This window comes from Pipistrellus kuhlii, unplaced genomic scaffold (assembly GCF_014108245.1).
Source record: "Pipistrellus kuhlii isolate mPipKuh1 unplaced genomic scaffold, mPipKuh1.p scaffold_m20_p_6, whole genome shotgun sequence".
In the NCBI taxonomy this organism is placed as follows: Eukaryota; Metazoa; Chordata; class Mammalia; order Chiroptera; family Vespertilionidae; genus Pipistrellus; species Pipistrellus kuhlii.
In genome coordinates this window covers 22,186,652-22,206,621 of record NW_023425562.1, presented here as the reverse complement: position 1 = coordinate 22,206,621, position 19,970 = coordinate 22,186,652, and the positions used below count along the sequence as shown (strand labels likewise).

Below are 19,970 nucleotides of genomic sequence, written 5' to 3'. Positions count from 1 at the left end.
GACCACGGTCAAGTTACTCGGGACCCTGAAACTCCAGGCCCAAACAGCCTCCCGTGCTATGCTGTGCCTAAGCAGGGCTTTCTCCCGGGCGCACCCTCCTGAGGGTGAGCCATCTACCTAAGTGTGCACCCCGGGCCAAGGGGTGACTGTTTGGGGAGAGGGGGGGTGGGGAGTACATGGAGCTGAACCCTCACTGGAGTGCCCACACACAAAAGGAGGCATGAGGGGGGCAAGGCAGATGGGGATAGACATCCATTTGTATTTCTGCCTTGGACTCTCCTCCCTCCTCCCCCATATGCACATTAAATTCTATGCATTTTGACAACTTGCTTTTCCCCTCAACATTACATTTTTTAGCATTATCTATGGCAATATCTATAGCTCCAGTTTATTAATTTTCTCTCCCTTACAGCATGCCCTCAAAGTTTTAAAAGTTTCTGATCCCTGATGCCTCCTCACACAGAAGATTCTGATGTGGGAGGAGGGGCCAGATGGGCTGAAGCGAATGCATCTTTAGGAAACTGCAGGATGCAGCTCGGCAGCTCGGGTTAAGGACCACGGGGAGACAACCCCTCTCGGAGTGCCCCTGGCTTTGCACAGGCCAAACCTGTCCCTTTCTGCTGTTCCTCCTTGTGCGCCCAAGGTCTGGACCGGCTCTGCACAGGCCACCAGCCCAACAGCCTGGTTCAAGTCTGGGAGAGCTGGCGAAGGCAGCGGGCGCCCCCTGCTGGATGCAAGCGCAAGCTGAGCAGATTGGTCCCTCCTCCGTGGATCTCTGGCCACAGGCACCCAACCTTTCCCCCAGCTTTTACTAGTAGCAGCACTTGGACGCAAATTGCCATCTCTTCTGCTCTCCAAAAGTGTTCTCACATAACAGACTCTCTGTGGGGATCTTTATTTGGGATAAAAGAGTGTGTGGGTGAGAAACTGCCAGGCTCATCTCCTGGTTTATTCTCTGATCATTGTGTGACCTCAGGCAAATCATTGGACCTCTGAATAACTCGGTTCCTCATGAATAAAATGGGACAGTAATGTTGCCTAGCTCATAGGCCTGCTTTGAAGATTCGAGTTTAAAGGGGCACCTGCAGGACTAGTTGCTATGCGATGCCAGTTCCGGATTTCTCAGTGATCCAGAGCTTACTGGTCCGGGAACCGCTGTGTGTCTTTCTGTTGACTGACTATATCATTTAATCATCAGAACTCACGATGTGGGTGTGCTCATGTTCACCCCCGTTTTACAAAGGAGGAAACCGAGGCACAGTGAGATCAATCAAAGGCTCACAGCTCACAGCTTGTAATAACCATGATTTGAACCCAGGCAATTACACTCCAGAGCCCATGCTTTTTGGTGTTTTTTTTTTTTTAATCAATTTTAGAGAGGAAGGAGGAATGAGAGAAAGACAGACAGACATCGATCCATTGCCTCCTATATACACCAGAAATCAACTGGGATTGAAACTGAAACAGCCCAGCTGGTGTGGCTCAGTGGTTGAATGTTAACCCATGAACCATGAGGTCACCGGTTCGACTCTAGGTCAAGGCACATGCCTCGGTTTTGGGCTTGATCCCCAGTAGGGGGCATGCAGGAGGCAGCCAATCAATGATTCTCTCTCATCACTGATGTTTCTCTCTCTCCCTCTCCCTTCCTCTCTGAAATCAGTAAAAACCTATTTTTTAAAAAGCCTAGGTATGTGTCCTGACCAGGAATCAAACCTGAGAACCTTCAGTGCACAGGGCCATGTTCCAACAGAGCCACACTGGCCACAACCTGTGCTTTTATTTAGTTAGTAAACCCTCGCTCAAGGATATTTTTCCATTGATTTTATTTATTTATTTATTTATTTTTAGGGAGAGTAGGAGAGGGAAAGACAGAGAGAAACATCAATGTGAGAGAAACATACTAATTGACTGCCTCCTGCACCAGCCCCCACCAGGGCCCAGACCAGGGAGGAGCCAGCAACCAAGGTATGTGAACCAGGGACTTTTTGGTCCGCAGGCAGTCGCTCTATCTACTGAGCCAAACCAGCTGGAGCACAGCCCATGCTTTCAATCACTGCATTCTCATGGCAATTTGGGGGCATGTACTATGCCTATTATATAGCTGGGAACACTGAGGCTCAGATCACACAACTAATTAGTATTGGAGCCGTGGCCTGGACTTGACCCGTTCTGTCTCCTTGCATTATCTGATCTAATCCCATGGCAACCCAGCAGGCATGGTGACCCTGTGTGACAAGTTAGGGCATTGATCTGAGATGACTGAATGACTTGCTCAAGGTCAAAGAGCCAGTTAGTAGGAAGCTTTTCCTATTGGGAGCAGAGCCCAAGGACATTCTGTTCAGGGCCCAGCACCTCTGCAGCACCCTGCTCCAGCCCCTGGCCATCTCTTATCCTTATGGTCACAGCTCCTGTTCCTAGGAAGGTGAGTTTAGCACCACTTGCTTCCAGGCAGTCTTAGCACAGCTGTCAAAGTTGCGCTATCAAGCTGTCACTCACCTGAAACCCGGCCTCAGCATTGGCTCATGGAGCTTTCTATATGACATGGACGTCAGATTCCATTCCCCTGCCCTCAGTGGGAGGCAGCTGGCACCATGGAAGGAGCAGGCTGTTGGAGCCAGATAATCCAAGGTTGAAATCCAGCTGGACAAACATCCTCACCTCCCTGAACCCCCATTTCATGACTTTTAATATGGGGATAATGATCTGTGCTTTGCAGACTCCTCTGAGAATAAAATGCAATACAGTGTACACAGTATCTGGTACACAGTGGGTGCTAAGTAAACGTTAGCTCCCTTTGCTAGTTCTGTGCTACAGACTCTCATCTGCTGTCCATGCCCCTTCCTCACAGGCCCAGAGTCCCTCTTTACAGAATCGTCTGGCATAATCTTATTTTCCTAGCTAAATCCCTGCTACTGGGTCTCCGTTTCCTCGTCTATAGAGTGGGGTTCACTCATTCATTCATGAGTAAGTATCTAGTAGCTTTCTTGTGACTGTAAACTGTGCTAAGTGTTGGGACTATAGAAAACAAGACAGGTTAAAAAAGCATGAACATCCAGGCGCTGCGCCCCTCATGCCTCTGGAATGCTCAGAGGAGATGTTTACATAAATGTCACCTGCTGTGTCTCAGGAATTGCCATCACGAGCAAACACTATTAGGACTATAGACTGTTTTCTGAATCCAGCTGTTCTTGTCGAAGGCCTTTCACCATCACCTCCTATCCCCTCCAATACTGAAAAAGAAAGATTTAGGGAAAATTAAAGGAAGCTTTAATTTACACCAGGGGGAGTCAACTTACGTAGCTCATTATCCCCAGTGGTGGTACAGTTTTTGTGTGTGAGATATATATATATATATATATAATTTATTTTTATTTTTTTTTTTTACTTTTTAGAGAGAGGAAGGGAGAGTTAGAAACACTGATGAGAGAGAAACATCGATCAGCTGCCTCCTGCACACTCCCCACTGGGAATGTGCCCAAAACCAAGGTAAATGCCCTTGATCAGAATCGAACCTGGGACCCTTCAGTCTGCAGGCCGACACTCTATCTATTGAGCCAAACCGGTCAGGGCGTGCGGTGGTATAGTTTTAAGCACAGGGTTAGCTAAACCCATAGATAGCAGGAGCATGGTGAGAGAAGGTAGGTAGAGATGAGTCCCAGAGCACCCACATGCTAACTGCCTACTCTCAGCTCTGCTGCCCTCCCGTGGCATCTAGCACAAAGGCAGAGCACTGGGCTGGGGGTCAGGACACCAGGGTTTGAACCCCAGATCTGCTGACCAGCAAATGCATGACCTCAGACAAGCCATTTCATTTCTCTTGAGCTTCTGTTACTTTGTCTGTGACATGGGAATCTTGAGACTAGGAGGATCTCTACTTGTTGTATTGATTAGTTTAGAAATGCATGTAAAGCACCTACTGCAGTGCCTGGTACTTGGTAAGAGCACAATGAACCCTGGCTTGTATGATTACCATCTGCTGCAGGGGATCTGGCTGGAATTGCAGCCCTCTGCATGACACTAGGAAACTTGCGGGGGAATTTTGAGCCACTCAGCTTTCCCTCTGGGCTTGTTTCCCCACCTGCAAAAAGGAGAAATAGAACCATCCTGCCTGATTCAGAAAAGTAACATAAAACCCAGGTACTATTATCACTACATGAGCAATGATACCTTGTTCTAAGCATGGAGTTTGGAGCCAGATTGCTGGCTTTCAATCCCAGCTCCACCCCTTACTTGTAGATAAAATGCTTAGAAAATGAACAGATACAGAGTTTGTTTGTTTTTTAAATGTTCGTTGATTTCAGAGAGGAAGGGAGGACAGATAGAAACATCAATAATGTGCCAAAACCGGTTTGGCTCAATGGATAGAGCGTCGGCTTAGGGACTGAAGGGTCCCGGGTTGGATTCCGGTCAAGGGCATGTACCTTGGTTGCGGGCACATCCCCAATAGGGGGTATGCAAGAGGCAGCTGATTGATGTTTCTTTTTCATTGATGTTTCGAACTCTCTATCCCTCTCTCTTCCTCTCTGTAAAAAATCAATAAAATATATATTTTTTTAAAAACTGAGGCCAGAACTACAAATTGCATGTTCTGATATGGAAGAACCCTGGATCAGCAGCCACAAAACCAGGGTTGGCTTGCTTGTCTTTGTGATGGAAGAATTCTGGTATGTTGTTTCCAAGGAGCCATGACCTTGGACCATGATTTCCCCTCTGGACCCTGGGCTCTTCTTCTGTCCCATGATGAGACTTTTACCTTCTGTATGATAACATTCTGCAATCTTGTGATTTGCTGGCAAAGGCCAAGCTCAGGGTTGAGCCTTAGACGAGGGCTAGGAATGGGTACTGTGGGACTACTACTGAGTACCATGACATCCTTGAGGCAGGATGCATCCTAGCAGCATGGGGTGAGGGCTGGAGGGGCTCTCCAATGAGGAATCAGGTTGATGTTGGAAACTACCGGTTGAGTGCAAAATCAACCTATCATTATGCCACTGTTGACCCAACTCTCCAGGGCTGCTCTGGGGGGCCTGGTCCTGCCAGATGGGGGCAGAGGGAAAAGAGGGAGCCAAGTCCACCCAGATGGGGGCAGAGGGAAAAGAGGGAGCCAAGTCCACCCAGAGGCCTCGTGCTCTATTCCTCCTGCCAAAACCTGCTCCTATGAAAGGACCAGGGAACCCCCTCATGCTCAGGTGCATACAAATTACAACAGCTCAAAACACCTTTTATCTTTTGTAATAGATTTTCTTTAAAGGAATTTTAAGATTCCTCCACCCAAAAAAAAAAAAATTATTTTTCAAATGAAGAAAATAAGTTGTGTAACAAAGAGACTAAGGGATAAACCAGAGCACCAGGCTCCTTTGCAAAATGCTAAAAAGTCTTAAACAGAGGGTAGTGCCAAAGATGGCATTTCAGGCATCAGAAGGAGGTGCCCACCTTTCTGAAGGGCTGCAAACCGTTAAATACATCTAGACCATCTACACCGAGCAGAGAAGGACTGTGGAGGATGTCCTGGCCTCCAACTTTATCAGGGCAACATAGACAGCAGGCACGCCCATTAGCCATGGATGCCTGAAACCTTGGACATAGATCATGTAAATTAGCTATACATACATACATACATACAATAAAGGTAATTTAGTTTATAAATTACACAGTAAGATATTGACAATAAATAATAAGGTGGAAACAATTATGACAACATATTGTAATAAATGTTATGGAACATGGCATGGCCTCCCTCTCTGATAATTGATCTGATAAATGAGAGGGCCACTGTGACTAAAGGTAAGTATGATATATACAGGGTGGATGCTCAGGACAGGAATGACCCCCATCCCAGGAAGGAACCAGATGGCACACGATTCTATCACACCACTCAGAATACCGTGCAATTTAAAGCTTGTGAGCTGTTTATTTCTGGAATTTTCCATTTTAATATTTTCAGACCAACAGTTGACCCTGGGTAACTGAAACCTTGGAAAACAAGGCACTGGGGATAGAGGGGGACTACTGCATTATACAAAGCTCACTAAGGGCCAAGTATGGAAATCCTAGTCTCCATTTCCCCAAATGGTTGGGACTTGCCTCCCAAATCCTTTTACTTAAAAGTGACCTTGACCAGCCACATCCCATCCCAGGACCTCAATGTTCCCTCCCCCTCCTCTCCTCTCCTCCCCCCGCATCTGTACAACAGGAATTACAAGTTCCCCATCTGCCAAAACACATCAAACTTAATTAAGTAAGGATAAAAGCCAAAAAAAATGACTGATAACACTTCTCCACATCCAAGTCAAAACCTCCCGGTCGCTGCATGCTTTTCTGAGCTGTTCCGGGAGAGGCGTGGCCAGGCCCCGGGAGCCACGCCCCCAGGCGGCAGGGCGGCCTTCGCCGCGCCCAGTTCTGCGGCCCAAGGTGGGAACCCGGCGGAGTGACGCACCACTCCCTGTGTAACCTTCCACCGAGAGGGAAAGTAGTCCCCCAACCCGTAGCGGGCTCCGTCACCCATACTAGGCGACCTATAAATCCTAGCCCCTCTCCAGACTCAACTATGACTCTGTGGCCTCAGGGACACCTTCCGGCACACCGGAAACCGGTCTTTCTGCAGGTTGCCGGAGGAAGTAGTTCCGGCCCACGCTAGGCCGATGGGTCCCTCCGCAGCAGGCAAAATAAGATGGCGACCTCGTCTATGCCGGAGTCGGAGAGAAACGCGGCCACTGGAGCGTCAGGTAAGCGTCGGACAGAGTCAGGTCGCCCCACTGCACCCTGCCCTGAAGTGGACCCACAACTGCGGGAACACCCGACAGCAAGGTCCCGGCCGGCGGGGCTGTCCGAATAGGGCCCTGGGGTCCCAGGCCCTTTGGTCGCTCTCGCAGTTGCCTGAGCGGAAACCCGGCGCCGCCACAAGATGGCGTCGGGCCTGGAGCGCAGGCAGCGCCGGGGACAGCCCCTAGTCGCCAGGCCCCGGGACCGTAGCTGTCAGCCCCCTCCGCGAGGAAGTAGGGAAAGGGGGAGCGAGCCACTGACCAAGGGGGCCCGTGGGCTGTACCACCGGCCCTGCGCCCGGGGGAACTCGGAATGCCGGAGGGCGGGACCACGGAGCCCCGGCGGGACCCTTAGAGCAAGTCCACCGAGGAAATCGTGGAGGGGAGGAGAGAAGGGTCATACCGCCATTGACCACCTCCCCGGGACGGGGAAGGGCCCTGGACTGGGAAGCAAGGCTTCTCGGCCCCGTTTTCCCGAAGGTTCTACCTACGAGAAAGGCCCGCCCGGTCGTGGGGGGGGAAAGGGGGGGAGACTCAGTCTGTTCGTCAGCGAAATGGGCGCACGGGTGCCGCCGGGTGGTGGGCCGTGGTTGCCGGCGCCGGTGAGGCGGCCCACCTGTCGCCTCTCCTCTCAGAGTGAAGGCCCCAGACCCTGCGCACCCTTGCGGGGCGGCCCGCCGAGCCCATGGAGGAAAACGAGGTGGAGAGCAGTAGTGACGCGGCCCCGGGGCCCGGCCAGCCCGAGGAGCCCTCCGAGAGCGGCCTGGGCGTGGGCACCTCGGAAGCCGTGTCCGCCGACAGCAGCGACGCAGCGGCAGCCCCCGGGCCCGCGGAGGCCGACGACTCCGAAGTGGGGCAAAGCTCGGACCGCGGCGGCAACTCTCTGGTATGGGCCGTGCTGGCCGGCAGGGGTGGAAGCAGGGACCCCGGGCAGCTGCCAGCGCCTGGCAACCAGGGGGAAGCGGCCAGCAAGGCTGGCTTGTAACTAAGACTTGGTTTTGGTTTACTGTGAGTCCCCAACATGGATTTTTCTCATTTGCGCCTCAAACCTTGTCAAGCACATACCACTCTTTCCCACATCTCACAGAAGAGAAACCTGAGGCACAGAGTGCTGGCAGAGTCAGGATTCAAATATAGGCGGTGGTCTTACCCATTGCCCTACCCACTGTCCTCACTCTTCGGGAGGTGGGTATCCTGGTTCCGGTCTTGCCTCTTCCTCCTATTTACAGAGTAGCTCTTGGAGCCGCAGTCTTTCTGTCTGTAAAACGGAGCAGGAATACTTGCTTCTGAGCATGCTCTGTTTTGAGCTCCCACCAGAGGTTCTCTTTGCTTTACAAAGTACTTTGTAAAACCATTTCTTCCTGACCCCCTCCCCAGTGTGATCTTCAGCAAGCTTCCCAATTTCTTGATCTCAGTTTTCTCGCCTGTAAAGTGGGAATGATGAATATACCTACCTCAATAGGGTTTTTGTAAGAACTAAAGGAAGTCATTTTGCAAAGCAATTAAAACAGTGCTTAGCACATAATAAACACTCAAGTATTAGCCATTGCTGTTGTTATCTGCAAGACAGAGATCAATTTCAAAACATCACATTATAGTGGTGCACCCAGTGGCCCCCACTTTGGGGTCCAGAGTTCCGTTAATTCAGCAGAGATGGGCCTACATGTGCCCAGCTTGGGTTGGATTCTGGTGATACAGCAGGAACAAGACAGATGTGCTCCCAGCCCTTGTAGAGGGTAGGATCAGACCTGATCTGGGAGATGTTACACTACACAGGAGATAGTGAGGTGATGTCGGGACACAGGCAGCCGTAGCACTGCAGATGGAGAGGTCCTAACTTGGCCTTCACGGTCAGGGTCAGCTTCCAAGCAGAGGTACCAGCTCAATGGCAGGGAGAAAGCTGGGTAGGCTGTAGCCATGGTGTAATGCTGGGAAGCCTTTTAGGCAATGGGAATAGCTTATTCAAAAGTGCAATGAAAACAGCTATGCCTGGCTGTGGTGTGGGGTATGTGGGGCCCTTTGACCAGAGCCAGGTACCCTGGGACTTGTTCTTGGGGAGCTCTGCAACTAGAGGGCTTCTCTCACTGGTACTCAATGGGGTTGAAAGTGTGAGTAACTGCTCACCATGTGCTTGGGCCTAGGAGCTCTGCCTAGCAGGTGGTAGCCTGCTCTGCCCCATCCCTGGCTCCTAAACGCCCTCTTTTCCTGTTTCCTATCCCCCAGGAGGAGGTGTCTGAGAGCAGCTCAAGCACGGACCCCCTGCCCCATGGCTACCTCCCCGATTCATCTTCTGTGTCCCATGGGCCAGTGGCAGGGGGGACCGGTGGCCCCCAAGCTCTCGTGCACTCCAGTGCCCTCCCCGACCCCAACATGCTGGTGTCCGACTGCACGGCTTCTTCCTCGGATCTGGGCTCAGCCTTTGACAAGATCATCGAGTCCACCATCGGGCCGGATCTCATCCAGAGTAAGTCAGGAAGAGGGTGGCAAGAGTCAGCCCCCTGGGGCCTCCCTGCAGAGTCCAGAAGAACCATCTCTGCTGATCCCAGCTGTGCAAACTAGGGGAAATAACTCTCCCACTCTGAACGTGTAACATGGCAACAGGAACTCCTGCCTCATAGTGGTAAAACGGTGTGAGGACTTAATGAGGCAGCACAGAAAAGCTCTTAGCACAGTGTCTGGCATGTAATAAGTGATCCTTAAATACAGAAACAGTAACGCCTGACTTTATACTGAGGTCTGTCTAAACATTTTATATCCACTGGCTCCTTCATCCCCCAGGGACCCCAAAGCATAGGTGCTACTGTGATCCTTGCAGTATAGATGAGAAATCTGAGGAACAGAGGATGTAAAATAATTTACCCACTGTCACTAGCAACTGTTGAGCCATGAGCTCATACTGTCTGATTCCAAAGCTCATGATTTCCCAAACTCTACCTCCTATTAATGATGCATGTAAAGGACAAGCCCTGGGATGGTCTGGAAAGCCAACCCTAAGGAACTGGTGCTGGAACTGGCCCTTAACCTTGGGGAAATTTTGAGAGGAAGGAGGGGGACTCCAGGTTTAGCTGGGATAGCCTTGTCATCTATATGACTGTGGGTCATCATGGCACACAAACCAGGTTTCCCAATAGCCCTGCCCTGGCTGGATGGGCAGGGGTTAGGCATCTGAGGCTCAGAGGGATGATGCAGCTGGTTTGAAGTCACACAGGTGAACCAGAATGAATGTGGGCAATGGCAATTGTCAGTGTCAGCTGGGAATTCCCTCCCCACATCTCTGTCTAGGCTGCATAACTGTAACCAGTGCTGAGGACGGTGGGGCCGAGACCACACAGTACCTGATCCTGCAGGGACCAGATGATGGTAAGACGCCAGGCTCCAGACAAAGGAAGCCCTGCAGAGGGCTGGACTAGGAGAGGGAGGCTTAGCCACAAACTCACTGTGTGATCTTGACAGTTTAGCCACTGCTCTTGGCCTCAGTTTCCCCACTATTACTCTTATAAGGAGTTGGGTTCTAGGATCCCCGGGCCTGCCTGAGAAGGACAGCTGTAGCTCATGGCCAGCCTGCCCTCCACTTCCCTTCCCTCTGCTTCCCTCACCAATCTCCAGGTGCCTCCATAGCGTCGCCAATGTCCAGTTCCACTCTAGTCCACAGCCTGGCAGCCATTGAGGCCCTGGCCGACGGCCCCACGTCCACATCCACATGCCTGGAGCCATCTGAGGAGGCACGGGGTTCGCCCAGCTCCCCAGCACAGCCTCCCCCAGCTTCTGGCACTGAGGAGCCAGATCTACAGAGCCTGGAGGCCATGATGGAGGTGGTGGTAGTACAGCAGTTCAAGTGCAAGATGTGCCAGTACCGGAGTAGCACTAAGACCACACTATTACGCCATATGCGGGAGCGACACTTCCGTCGAGGTACATTGATAGCAGCTTACCTGCCGGGACTGCATAGGTGGGATGGGGTGCTGAGAGGCAGACATGGAAGCTTGTCTTACCTCTCCCACCTTCCCCCAAGTAGCAGCAGCACCAGCACCAGCACCAGCTGCTAAGAAGGGACGTCCACGGAAGTGGGGTACCTCGACCAAGACAAAAGAGGAAGAGGCACCAGAGGAGGAAGAGGATGATGACATTGTAGATGCCGGTGCCATTGATGACCTAGAGGGTAAGCTACATGGCTTCCACCCCCATCAACAAATATTGGGCTCCTGGCCCTCATGGAGAGCCAGGAAAACAGAATTGACACAGATGCAGTCACAGGTGCTTCCGTAGGAGTTGGGTGCTGGGATCAGAACCTCTGTGTGTAGTTGTGTGGGCTGTGCACCGTAAAAGCGCCAACCACAACTAAGGGCCATGTTCACATTTATCCAACAGAAATAGAATGCAAACCACATAGGTACTTTGCTTTTTTGTAGACAGATATTTTGATTAATCCTCCCCTGAGGATATTTCTTCCATTGATTTTTAGAGAGAGTGGGGGAGGGAAGGGGAGAAGAAACATCAATGTGAGAGAGATGGGTTGGGGAACAAACATGAACACACAACCCAGGAATCAAAACAGGCTGATGCTCTAACTGCTTAGCTATACCAGCCAGGGCCTTATTTTTTTTTTATTTTAAGATAAAAAAAGGTGAAATTAAGTTTATTGTATATTTTATTTACCCAACATATCTAAAATATTATTTCAACATGCAATCATTATAAAATATTATTCGTCGTTTTACTCTTTTTTTCACACTGATTTTTAGAATCCAGTGTGTATTTTACACTTAATTATGTCTCAGTTTAGACTAGGCACGTTTTAGGAACTCAATAGCCACATTCAGCCAATAGCTTCTGCATTTTCATAGACTGTATCTTGCACAATCATAGCGTTTATAGACTTGAATGTTTATTTCAACTATTTCCTAACAGTGTCTGTAAAATGTCCTTAGGAAGCAGTGTCTTTTTCTAAATCATGGCCAAGTGCTGTAGAAGCCAGTGGTAGGTGTCAGGAAAGGTGCAGAGGAAGGACTGCAGGAGCCTGGAAAGGGATGTGCAGTCAGCCATGGGACATCAGGAGGGCGTCGGGAGGAGGCGTCACTGGTGGGCATGAAAGAGGAGTGGGCAGGGATGGGGAAGTGGGCCTCTTCCCGGGGGAGCAGGGCAAGGGATCAGAGCTGAAAGGGTGGGTCCAGCATGATGCCCACCTTCTCGCACTGTTGCCGCAGAGGACAGTGACTACAACCCAGCGGAGGATGAGCCCCGCGGCCGGCAACTGCGACCCCAGCGCCCCACACCCAGCACACTGAGATCCCGGAGGAGGCCTGGCCGGCCCCGGAAGCTGCCTTGCCTGGAACCCTCAGACCTCCCAGAGGGTGAGACTTGGTCGTGGAAGGGAACTTGAGGGTGAGGCTGAGGGGTGACCTTCCCTGCTTGCCTCTGTGGAGTCCTGGAGATAGTGAGAGTAGCCTGGCTCAAACCAGGAGAGCCAGGAAAACAGAATTGACACAGATGCAGTCACAGGTGCTTCCGTAGGAGTTGGGGTGCTGGGATCAGAACCTCTGTGTGTAGTTGTGTGGGCTGTGATGGAGGGGAACTCCCTCTAAGACCAGGCTTGAAAAACCCTGAGTTAAGAAAAGTACATCAGCTTTATGAAAAGACTGTTCGGTGGTAAGTGGTCACAGCAGGAAGAGGTTGAGTCTTTATAGCTGAACTAATAAGGTAATATTTAAGTATTATTATTGAAATAACAACAAAGTTGAGGCCTAAGACTGTCCAAGGAGCACAAGCTTAGAGCATTACAGGCTGGGACGCCTCATGGGCATTCATGCCAGCTCTGCATGGTACTAGCTGTGTGACCTGTAACATGTTACTTCACCTCTCGAATCCCCTTTTTGTAAATCCAAGTGATAGCACCTGTCTTTTAGGGTTGCTTTAAGTCATAAATAGGCACCAAAAGGCACATGGTAGCTGTCTTTGTACATGCAGTTTGGAGGAAATTGTTTTATTTTTTAGTCTCATTTTAAAATAACTTTTTACTGAGATATATGTTTGGAAAAGCACATCGAAAGTGTACAACTCAGTGAATTTTCAAAGTGAACACACCTATATAACCTAGCACCCCAGTCAAGAAACAGAATGTTACCAGCATTGTCTGTGTCATTTTTAATTTTTAAAACGTTGTATTGAGATATTGTTGATGTGTTTGAATATATGACACTCCTATCTGCCCTCCAGCTACCCTAGAGAAACCAGTGTTAAAGTGCTGCTGTTGCTTCTCAGACTGGAATGTTCTCATGAGATCACTAGATAAGCAATTATTATCTTCATTTGCCAAATAGGGAAAATGAGACACAGAGAGGGACTGGCTTTGCCTAAAGATACACAGCAAGTCAGCTACAGAGCTGAACCTAGTATGCAGGTCTCCTGACTGAGAGGTCCCTAGGTCCTCTGCTGCCCTGACTGTCACATTTAAGTCATGCTTTGCTGCACTCTAACCACCAGCTGGCTGCGTCTGTGCTGTGACCTGATGTGCCCATTAGTGGAGGGTGGCCGAATGTGGGGGGAAGTATTTGGCTGGCCTGTGTCTCATCTGTCCACACCTGTCCTGGTGTGTTGTGACTGATCTGTGATCTGACATGTCTGTGGCAGGTATGGAAGGAGAGCCTCTAGTGAGTTCCCAGAGTGGACAGAGCCCTCCAGAGCCACAGGACCCCGAGGTACCCAGCTCCTCAGGCCCAGGACACCTGGTGGCCCTGAGTAAGGCCGATAGGGTCCCTGTGGAGCCCAGCGTGAGCCAGTCGGACGCAAAGAACTCAGCACCCACCTGCCAGGAAGAGCCCGACGCCCCACCCCGCCGCCGCGGCCGACCCTCCAGGCGCTTCCTAGGCAAGAAATACCGCAAGTAAGGGGCACGAGAAGGGGTCAGGGAGGCAGCCGGACAGCCCCAACCCAGCCAGACCTCTCCTCACCACCCTCCTGGCAGGTATTATTACAAGTCACCCAAACCGCTTCTGAGGCCCTTCCTGTGCCGCATCTGCGGCTCCCGCTTCCTGTCCCACGAGGACCTGCGCTTTCATATAAACTCCCATGAGGCCGGAGACCCCCAGCTCTTCAAGTGCCTTCAGTGCAGCTATCGCTCACGCCGCTGGTCCTCGCTCAAGGTGTGAGCTGCAGCTGGAAAGGAGAGTAGCTGGGAAGGGGAAGGCACAGGGCGTGGGAGGAAGGGAGGCTGGATGAGAAAAGACAAAAGCCTGGTGGCACCGAGAGGGAGTGGAGGTAGAAGGGCCTTCCAGGCACCCTCTCCTGCTGTTTCACGGGGCACGTGTCTGGGCTGCCCTGGGCGGTTTTGCAGATCGCACACTGCACAGCAGCACAGCATCTTCAGGTGTGCTATTGTGTAGGGGACTTTACAGATTTGCTTGTTCACCACCATTGCCAGCAGGTGGCAGTAAAGTTGGTTTTATCTAGTGCAGTATGTTAAAAAGGCTTCCAGCAGATGGCAGTAAAGTGTCTCATGAGAGGGGCCCAGTACTCAGGCCTTGCATCTTGAGGCAGCCCCAGGAGGTCCCTGTTAGGTGTCAACAATCCTATTTTACCGACCAAGGAACCACAGCTTGGCTGGACCAAAGTGAAGCAGCAAGTTGGCTATTATTGGGGTTGGGGGGTTCTCAGGAAAAACAGCCAGAGCCCCTGTGCTTTCTGCACACAGTGCTTCCTCAGACAGCGTCCTTTGACTTGGAAGTTTTCTCTGGAAACCCAATGTGAGGGCAGGGGTGGCTATCCCATCTTGCAGTGGGGAAGGCATAGAGACTGTGGAGCTCTGCTGCCTAGATTCAACTTCAAGTTCACAAGGTCTGTGGGACCTCAGCAAGTCTCTTCATTCTGAGCCTGTTTCCTCCTCTATCAAATGGTGCAGAGCAGGTCTGCTTGTTGGGGTGGGTCCCCAGCCCTCATAGGCCCCAGCACTGGCAGCACTCCTCTTTTTTCGAGCCTGCTCCCATGGCAGTTCTAGAGCTGTGGGCACAGGTGAGGTGTGGCAGGAGGGGAATCTGAGCCCCAATCCACTATCTCTATGCCTCTCTCCCAGGAGCACATGTTCAACCATGTAGGCAGTAAGCCCTACAAGTGTGATGAATGCAGCTACACCAGTGTCTACAGGAAAGACGTTATCCGACATGCAGCCGTGCACACCCGGGACCGGTCAGTGGATGTGGATGGAATGGGGACAGGGTGGGAAAGTGGGAGCCCAGAATAACAATGGTTCCAGTTAGTACCAGCTCAGGGCCAGGCCATTCATTGCACAATATAAACATTGGAAAGCAAGGCGGTTTATCCCTGACCACTTGGCTCAGACAGAGCAGGAGCAGGCAGGGCCTTGAGGTCCTTTATTTAATCTCTTCCCAGCTACAAGCTTTAATTTTCCTTCTATAAAATGGAGACGGACATTGTTGGGATCGAAAGATTTTTCAGACTCCTGGTCCACACTCATCTTTCTTTCATGGTACTGAGAGAGCAGACTTAGGACAAGTACATGGCAAAAAAAAAAAAAAAAAAAAAAAACCTTAGGAGCCTAGTGATTGCTCGCTGAATTAAATTAGACCTTCAGCTTCACAGGAGGACCAGTGAGCAGAGGTGGGAAACAGGGATCCACTAGATGGATCTGTTAACAAAAATTAATTAAAAGATAATTTTATTGTGTATGATTTGCAAGTCAGAGAACAGTCCTCGGTATGAACCAAAGACTTGCAGGGTTCTTAAAAGGAGGAGGATTGCCCTAACCGGTTTGGCTCAATGGATAAAGCATTAGCCTGCGGACTGAAGGGTCCTGGGTTTGATTCTGGTCAAGGACACTTGCTAGGGTTGCAAACTCCATCCCCAATAAGAGACATGCAAGGGGCAGCCAATCAGTGATTCTCATCATTGATGTTTCTATCTCTCTCCCTTCCTTCCTCTCTGAAATTAATAAAAATATATTTAAAAAATAATTTTAAAAGTAAAATGAAAGAAAGGTTGCTAGTGAAACAAGGTTATAAACTTACATTATTGGTTTTATTCTTTCACATCTTACATCATTCAGTTTTTGATCAGTCGTGGCAACTGGATTTTTCAACAGTCAGCTGACTCTGGTCAGTAAGTGGGGCTGTGATGCAAAAATCCAACTGTTGGGCCACATATTATGTTGTAAAAGTTCTTATAAGTCCTCAGATCTAAAACCATGTGTGTGTGAAAGCCAGCTCTCCAAGGTGCTTATAGGTTTTCTTCAGAAAATAAAAAGGAAGGGGACACCAGGTCAGCCGACTAGTACAATAGCATTCTTTCCTGTGAGACTTCTCAGAACTTCAAAATGTACTTTGTGACAGAGAAAGAATATGCCATTCCCAAATGGAGTGACGTGCAGACCTCTTAGCTTTCCCCCAGCAAACTAAAAGAAAGGGGCTTGGGTGGGCAGTCGGGACCCTCGGGGCTGAGGCTGGGTCTGAGTGGATTGGGTGGGCTCAGAGAAGCGATGGTCTAACTCCTGTGACTTTCTTCTCCAGGAAGAAGAGGCCAGATCCCGTAAGTCTGGGGCCTGGCCTGGGAAGGGAGCCTGCTGCAGAGCTGCTTGGGGGGTGGGGCCAAGAAGCAAGATCTCACCATCTGACCCCCTCTTGTCCCTCCTCAGACCCCAAAGCTGAGCTCCTTCCCCTGCCCTGTGTGTGGCCGTGTCTACCCCATGCAGAAGAGACTCACACAGCACATGAAGACTCACAGCACTGAGAAGCCCCACATGTGTGACAAGGTAGGTGGGGCCAAGGGCTGGGCAGGGATGGGGGCAAGAGGCCTCCCTAGGTGATCCATCACCCAACTCAGCCCATCCCTTTCAGTGTGGGAAGTCCTTTAAGAAGCGCTACACCTTCAAGATGCACCTTCTCACACATATCCAGGCTGTCGCCAACCGCAGGTATGGCCTTTGGGAGGCCTCTGGGGCTGGAGCAAACCCCACCCCCACCCCACTGCTGAGCTGCCCTCCTCTGACCACCCCCAGATTCAAGTGTGAGTTCTGTGAGTTTGTTTGTGATGACAAGAAGGCGCTGCTGAACCACCAACTGTCCCATGTCAGTGACAAGCCCTTCAAATGCAGCTTCTGCGCCTATCGCACCTTCCGCGAGGACTTCCTGCTATCTCACGTGGCTGTCAAGCACACAGGTCAGGCTAGTCACCCTTCCTGTCAGCCCTCCTCCTCCTCTCCTGCAGCCACTTGAGCAGTGCAAGCCCCTCCATTGTAAAGGGAATCCCCTTTTCGGGGGCCATTCTAACTTCAGTGCTAGTTCCAGCTCAGCCCACTGCTCTCAGGGTTGCCCTGGGCCAATCACTTTCCTTCTCTGCGCCTTCCTCAGCTGTGAAATGGGGGAACAGAACTACAGCTTGGTGGTTATAAAAGTGAGTTCCACTTGTTCTCTGGCCCTGTCTGTGCTGGGCACTGGGCTAGAGATCGGTCTTAGTTAGGCCCTGCCCTCAGGATGAAGCAGCAGAAAGATCATCAGTCTGTGCTTGCCCATGGAGGGTGTACAACAGTTGGTTTTTATTCTCCTTGGTTCCCAGCCCTCTGGCAGGCACACTAGGGAAGATTAGAGAAAGGAAGCCCAGGGGCTCCTTCAGATTTCTGTCTCCCTGGGAGCTGGTGATTCACAAGAGGAGGGTGTTATCATGTGACCTTGAAAGTAGGCACTGGCAGGAAGGCTTGAGTGCAGAGGGCAAACAGGTTTGTTTCTGTCCTGGCTCACCACCATGGGCAGCGCATGTGTCTGAGCTCAGAAAGGAATGGGGGAGTTGGAGAGGTCCTTGGGTGGTGAAGGTTTCTCTGGGAGGATGGATGAGGGAGTGGGTAGGCACTAGCATCCCCCACATGTGCCTACAGGGGCCAAGCCCTTTGCTTGTGAGTACTGCCACTTCAGCACGCGGCACAAGAAGAATCTGCGCCTGCATGTTCGATGCCGACATGCAAGCAGCTTCGAGGAATGGGGACAGCGCCACCCGGAGGAGCCCCCCTCCCGCCGCCGCCCATTCTTCTCTCTGCAGCAGATTGAAGAGCTGAAGCAGCAGCACAGTGTAGCCCCTGGACCACCCTCCAGCCCCCCAGGACCTCGCGAGGTAAGCTCAGCCAAGCAGACAACAGACAGGAAGGGCTTGGGACATTCACCAGGATGACAGTGTGACGTCATCCTCATCTGCACAATGGGTGCAACAAAGTGACCCCTGCCTCTGGATTGTGGTAGAGTAGCTGAGGCATAGACATGCCAACCCTAAGCTCAAAGTAGGGGTGGCTGTCCAGTGCTAGTAATAGAGAGGGAAAATATCAGCAGCTTAATCGTGATGATAGTTTATTTTCTCATATAAAGGAAATCCTAAGATCACTCTAGGGCTGGTGTGGCGTCTCCATGGTCAGTCATTAGGGACCAAGCTCTTTGTATTTTTTTCACAGCCCTCTTAGGAAAACCCCTTCCATCTTTGTGGTTGCCATGCTTCATTATAGCTGCAGGAGCTCCAGCCTTCCTAGCCACATCCTAGACAAGATGGGGAAGGGGCAAAATGGATGTCTGCCATCTATCCACCTGTCTTCCTTGTGAACTTTACCAGAAACTCCTGTTCAGCCATGTGACCACACTTTACCTAACTGCAAGAGAGGCTAAGAAATACAGTCCTGTAGCTGAGCATGTAGCCTCTTCACTCCCCCACCAAAAGATGGACCATCACCGTGTGCTGATAGAACACGGGCTCTGGAATCGGTCTTGTGTTCAAGTCCCAATTCTGCTACTCACTAACTGTGAGGTCGTAAGCCAGATATTTCACGTCTCTGAGCCTCAGTCAGTTCATCTGTAACATTGAGCTGTTAATTTAAAAGTGGTTGTAAAGATGAAACAAGCCAACACATATAAAATGCCCAATACAATGTTAATCAGCTTAACAATAACCCACAACCTTCGGACCAACTAAAATGCCCAATACAAAGAAGAAGCGCAGTACATGGCACTGGAATCTGAGCTGCTCTCTCAGGATTGGTTCTGTCCCCACCCTGCAGGTTCCCCCAGAGGTAGCACCTTTCCAGTCACCTGAGAACCCCTCATTGCTCTGTTCTGACACCCTGGGTGGCACCACCATCATCTACCAGCAAGGTGAGCTCTGAGGAAGGGTGGGAGCCAGCGTGTTGGGCATGGGCAGGGCTCGTGCTGGAAGATGGGGAGGGTGTTGGTGCCAGTTTTACAGCCTTTTCTAAGTCTCAGGTCCCACCAACCCAGGAGCTGAGGAGTCAGCCGCCATAGCCACACAGACAGCTTTGGATCTGCTGCTAAACATGAGTGCTCAGCGGGAGCTGGGAGGTGCTGCCCTGCAGGTGAGCCACCAGGGGACCTTCTCTTCACTAATATTGGGAAGAGAGGAGAGTGATGAAGCAGACATGCCGCACCCGTGGGGAGCTCCCAGTTAGTGGGTGAGACAGATCCCCTGACAACCAGTGAGTAACATGCACAGGAGGGGCACCAGCTGTGCCAAAGAGGCTTCAGGAGGGCAGGGAGGGCAGAGGATCTCTCCAGAGTCACCAGCAACCTCTGCAATGCTGAGCAGTGTTCACTGCTCCCCATGCCTTCTAGGGCCTGTTCTCCTGGCTCTGTGGCTACCCTGTGCCTGTGGGTCTGAACTAGCTTCCCACCTAACCTAGTGCCCTCATTCATGACACCTCCTACAGCCTGAGGACTGGGGGGCTTTCTCCCGCCCAAACCTCTGTCTTATCCATGCACCTCAAGCCCACACTTTCCTGAGTTCATCATCTTCTCCCCCTTTCATCCAGCTGTTCGGGATCACCTTTATCCCCATCTCCTCTCCCTCTGCACCTCCTTGCACTTCTACAAGGCAGAGAGAAGTTGTGTGCCTTCTGTCTCCCAGCCTCTTGAAAAGATGTAGAATATGTGAGATGATCAATTTCAATAGCTTGGAGCGGTAACATGCTGCTAGGGGCTGGGAACAGACAAAACTCCATGGAGGAGGGAGCCTGGTGTTGCACCCGGAAATCTTCATAGGATTTAGTTTGAGGCATTTGGGGTTGTAGAGAAGTTTTACATTTTTATATAGTTAAGTGTATCAGTCTTTAATCGTTTTTGCCTTTAGTATTCATCCCTAGAAAGGCCTCCTTCACCCCAAGACTATATAAAATTCATTTGGACTTTTTTTCTTAGGGTTTCATTTTTTACACTTAAA

The 19,970-nt window shown here is 50.9% G+C and overlaps 1 protein-coding gene and 1 long non-coding RNA gene across 22 annotated transcripts in view; one reads left to right on the top strand and one right to left on the bottom strand.

The window, feature by feature from the left end:
- Nucleotides 1-3,925: 3,925 nt before the first annotated feature.
- LOC118707744 lies at nucleotides 3,926-6,658 on the bottom strand. Its single transcript, XR_004984381.2, has 2 exons — nucleotides 6,547-6,658; nucleotides 3,926-4,078 (listed from the first exon to the last, which is right to left on the bottom strand). It is a non-coding gene; the product is annotated as an uncharacterized LOC118707744 (long non-coding RNA).
- The window catches only part of ZNF335 (zinc finger protein 335), a 33,530-nt gene continuing 19,992 nt past the window's right edge, over nucleotides 6,433-19,970 (top strand). For 2 of the 21 annotated variants that reach the window (XM_045574387.1, XM_045574388.1), the window contains exons 1-17: nucleotides 6,590-6,725; nucleotides 7,397-7,647; nucleotides 8,985-9,225; nucleotides 10,044-10,121; nucleotides 10,368-10,673; nucleotides 10,774-10,920; nucleotides 11,966-12,112; nucleotides 13,389-13,641; nucleotides 13,723-13,900; nucleotides 14,827-14,939; nucleotides 16,277-16,295; nucleotides 16,402-16,518; nucleotides 16,604-16,680; nucleotides 16,765-16,925; nucleotides 17,638-17,870; nucleotides 18,799-18,892; nucleotides 18,995-19,110. In XM_045574387.1, the coding sequence (XP_045430343.1) occupies nucleotides 7,447-7,647; nucleotides 8,985-9,225; nucleotides 10,044-10,121; nucleotides 10,368-10,673; nucleotides 10,774-10,920; nucleotides 11,966-12,112; nucleotides 13,389-13,641; nucleotides 13,723-13,900; nucleotides 14,827-14,939; nucleotides 16,277-16,295; nucleotides 16,402-16,518; nucleotides 16,604-16,680; nucleotides 16,765-16,925; nucleotides 17,638-17,870; nucleotides 18,799-18,892; nucleotides 18,995-19,110 (2,481 nt within the window). In that variant the 5' untranslated portion in view covers nucleotides 6,590-6,725; nucleotides 7,397-7,446. Of the gene's footprint in view, nucleotides 6,726-7,396; nucleotides 7,648-8,984; nucleotides 9,226-10,043; nucleotides 10,122-10,367; nucleotides 10,674-10,773; nucleotides 10,921-11,965; nucleotides 12,113-13,388; nucleotides 13,642-13,722; nucleotides 13,901-14,826; nucleotides 14,940-16,276; nucleotides 16,296-16,401; nucleotides 16,519-16,603; nucleotides 16,681-16,764; nucleotides 16,926-17,637; nucleotides 17,871-18,798; nucleotides 18,893-18,994; nucleotides 19,111-19,970 lie in introns of all 21 variants that reach the window. The other 19 variants (XR_006740266.1, XM_045574386.1, XM_045574382.1 and 16 more) reach the window with 17 other exon arrangements.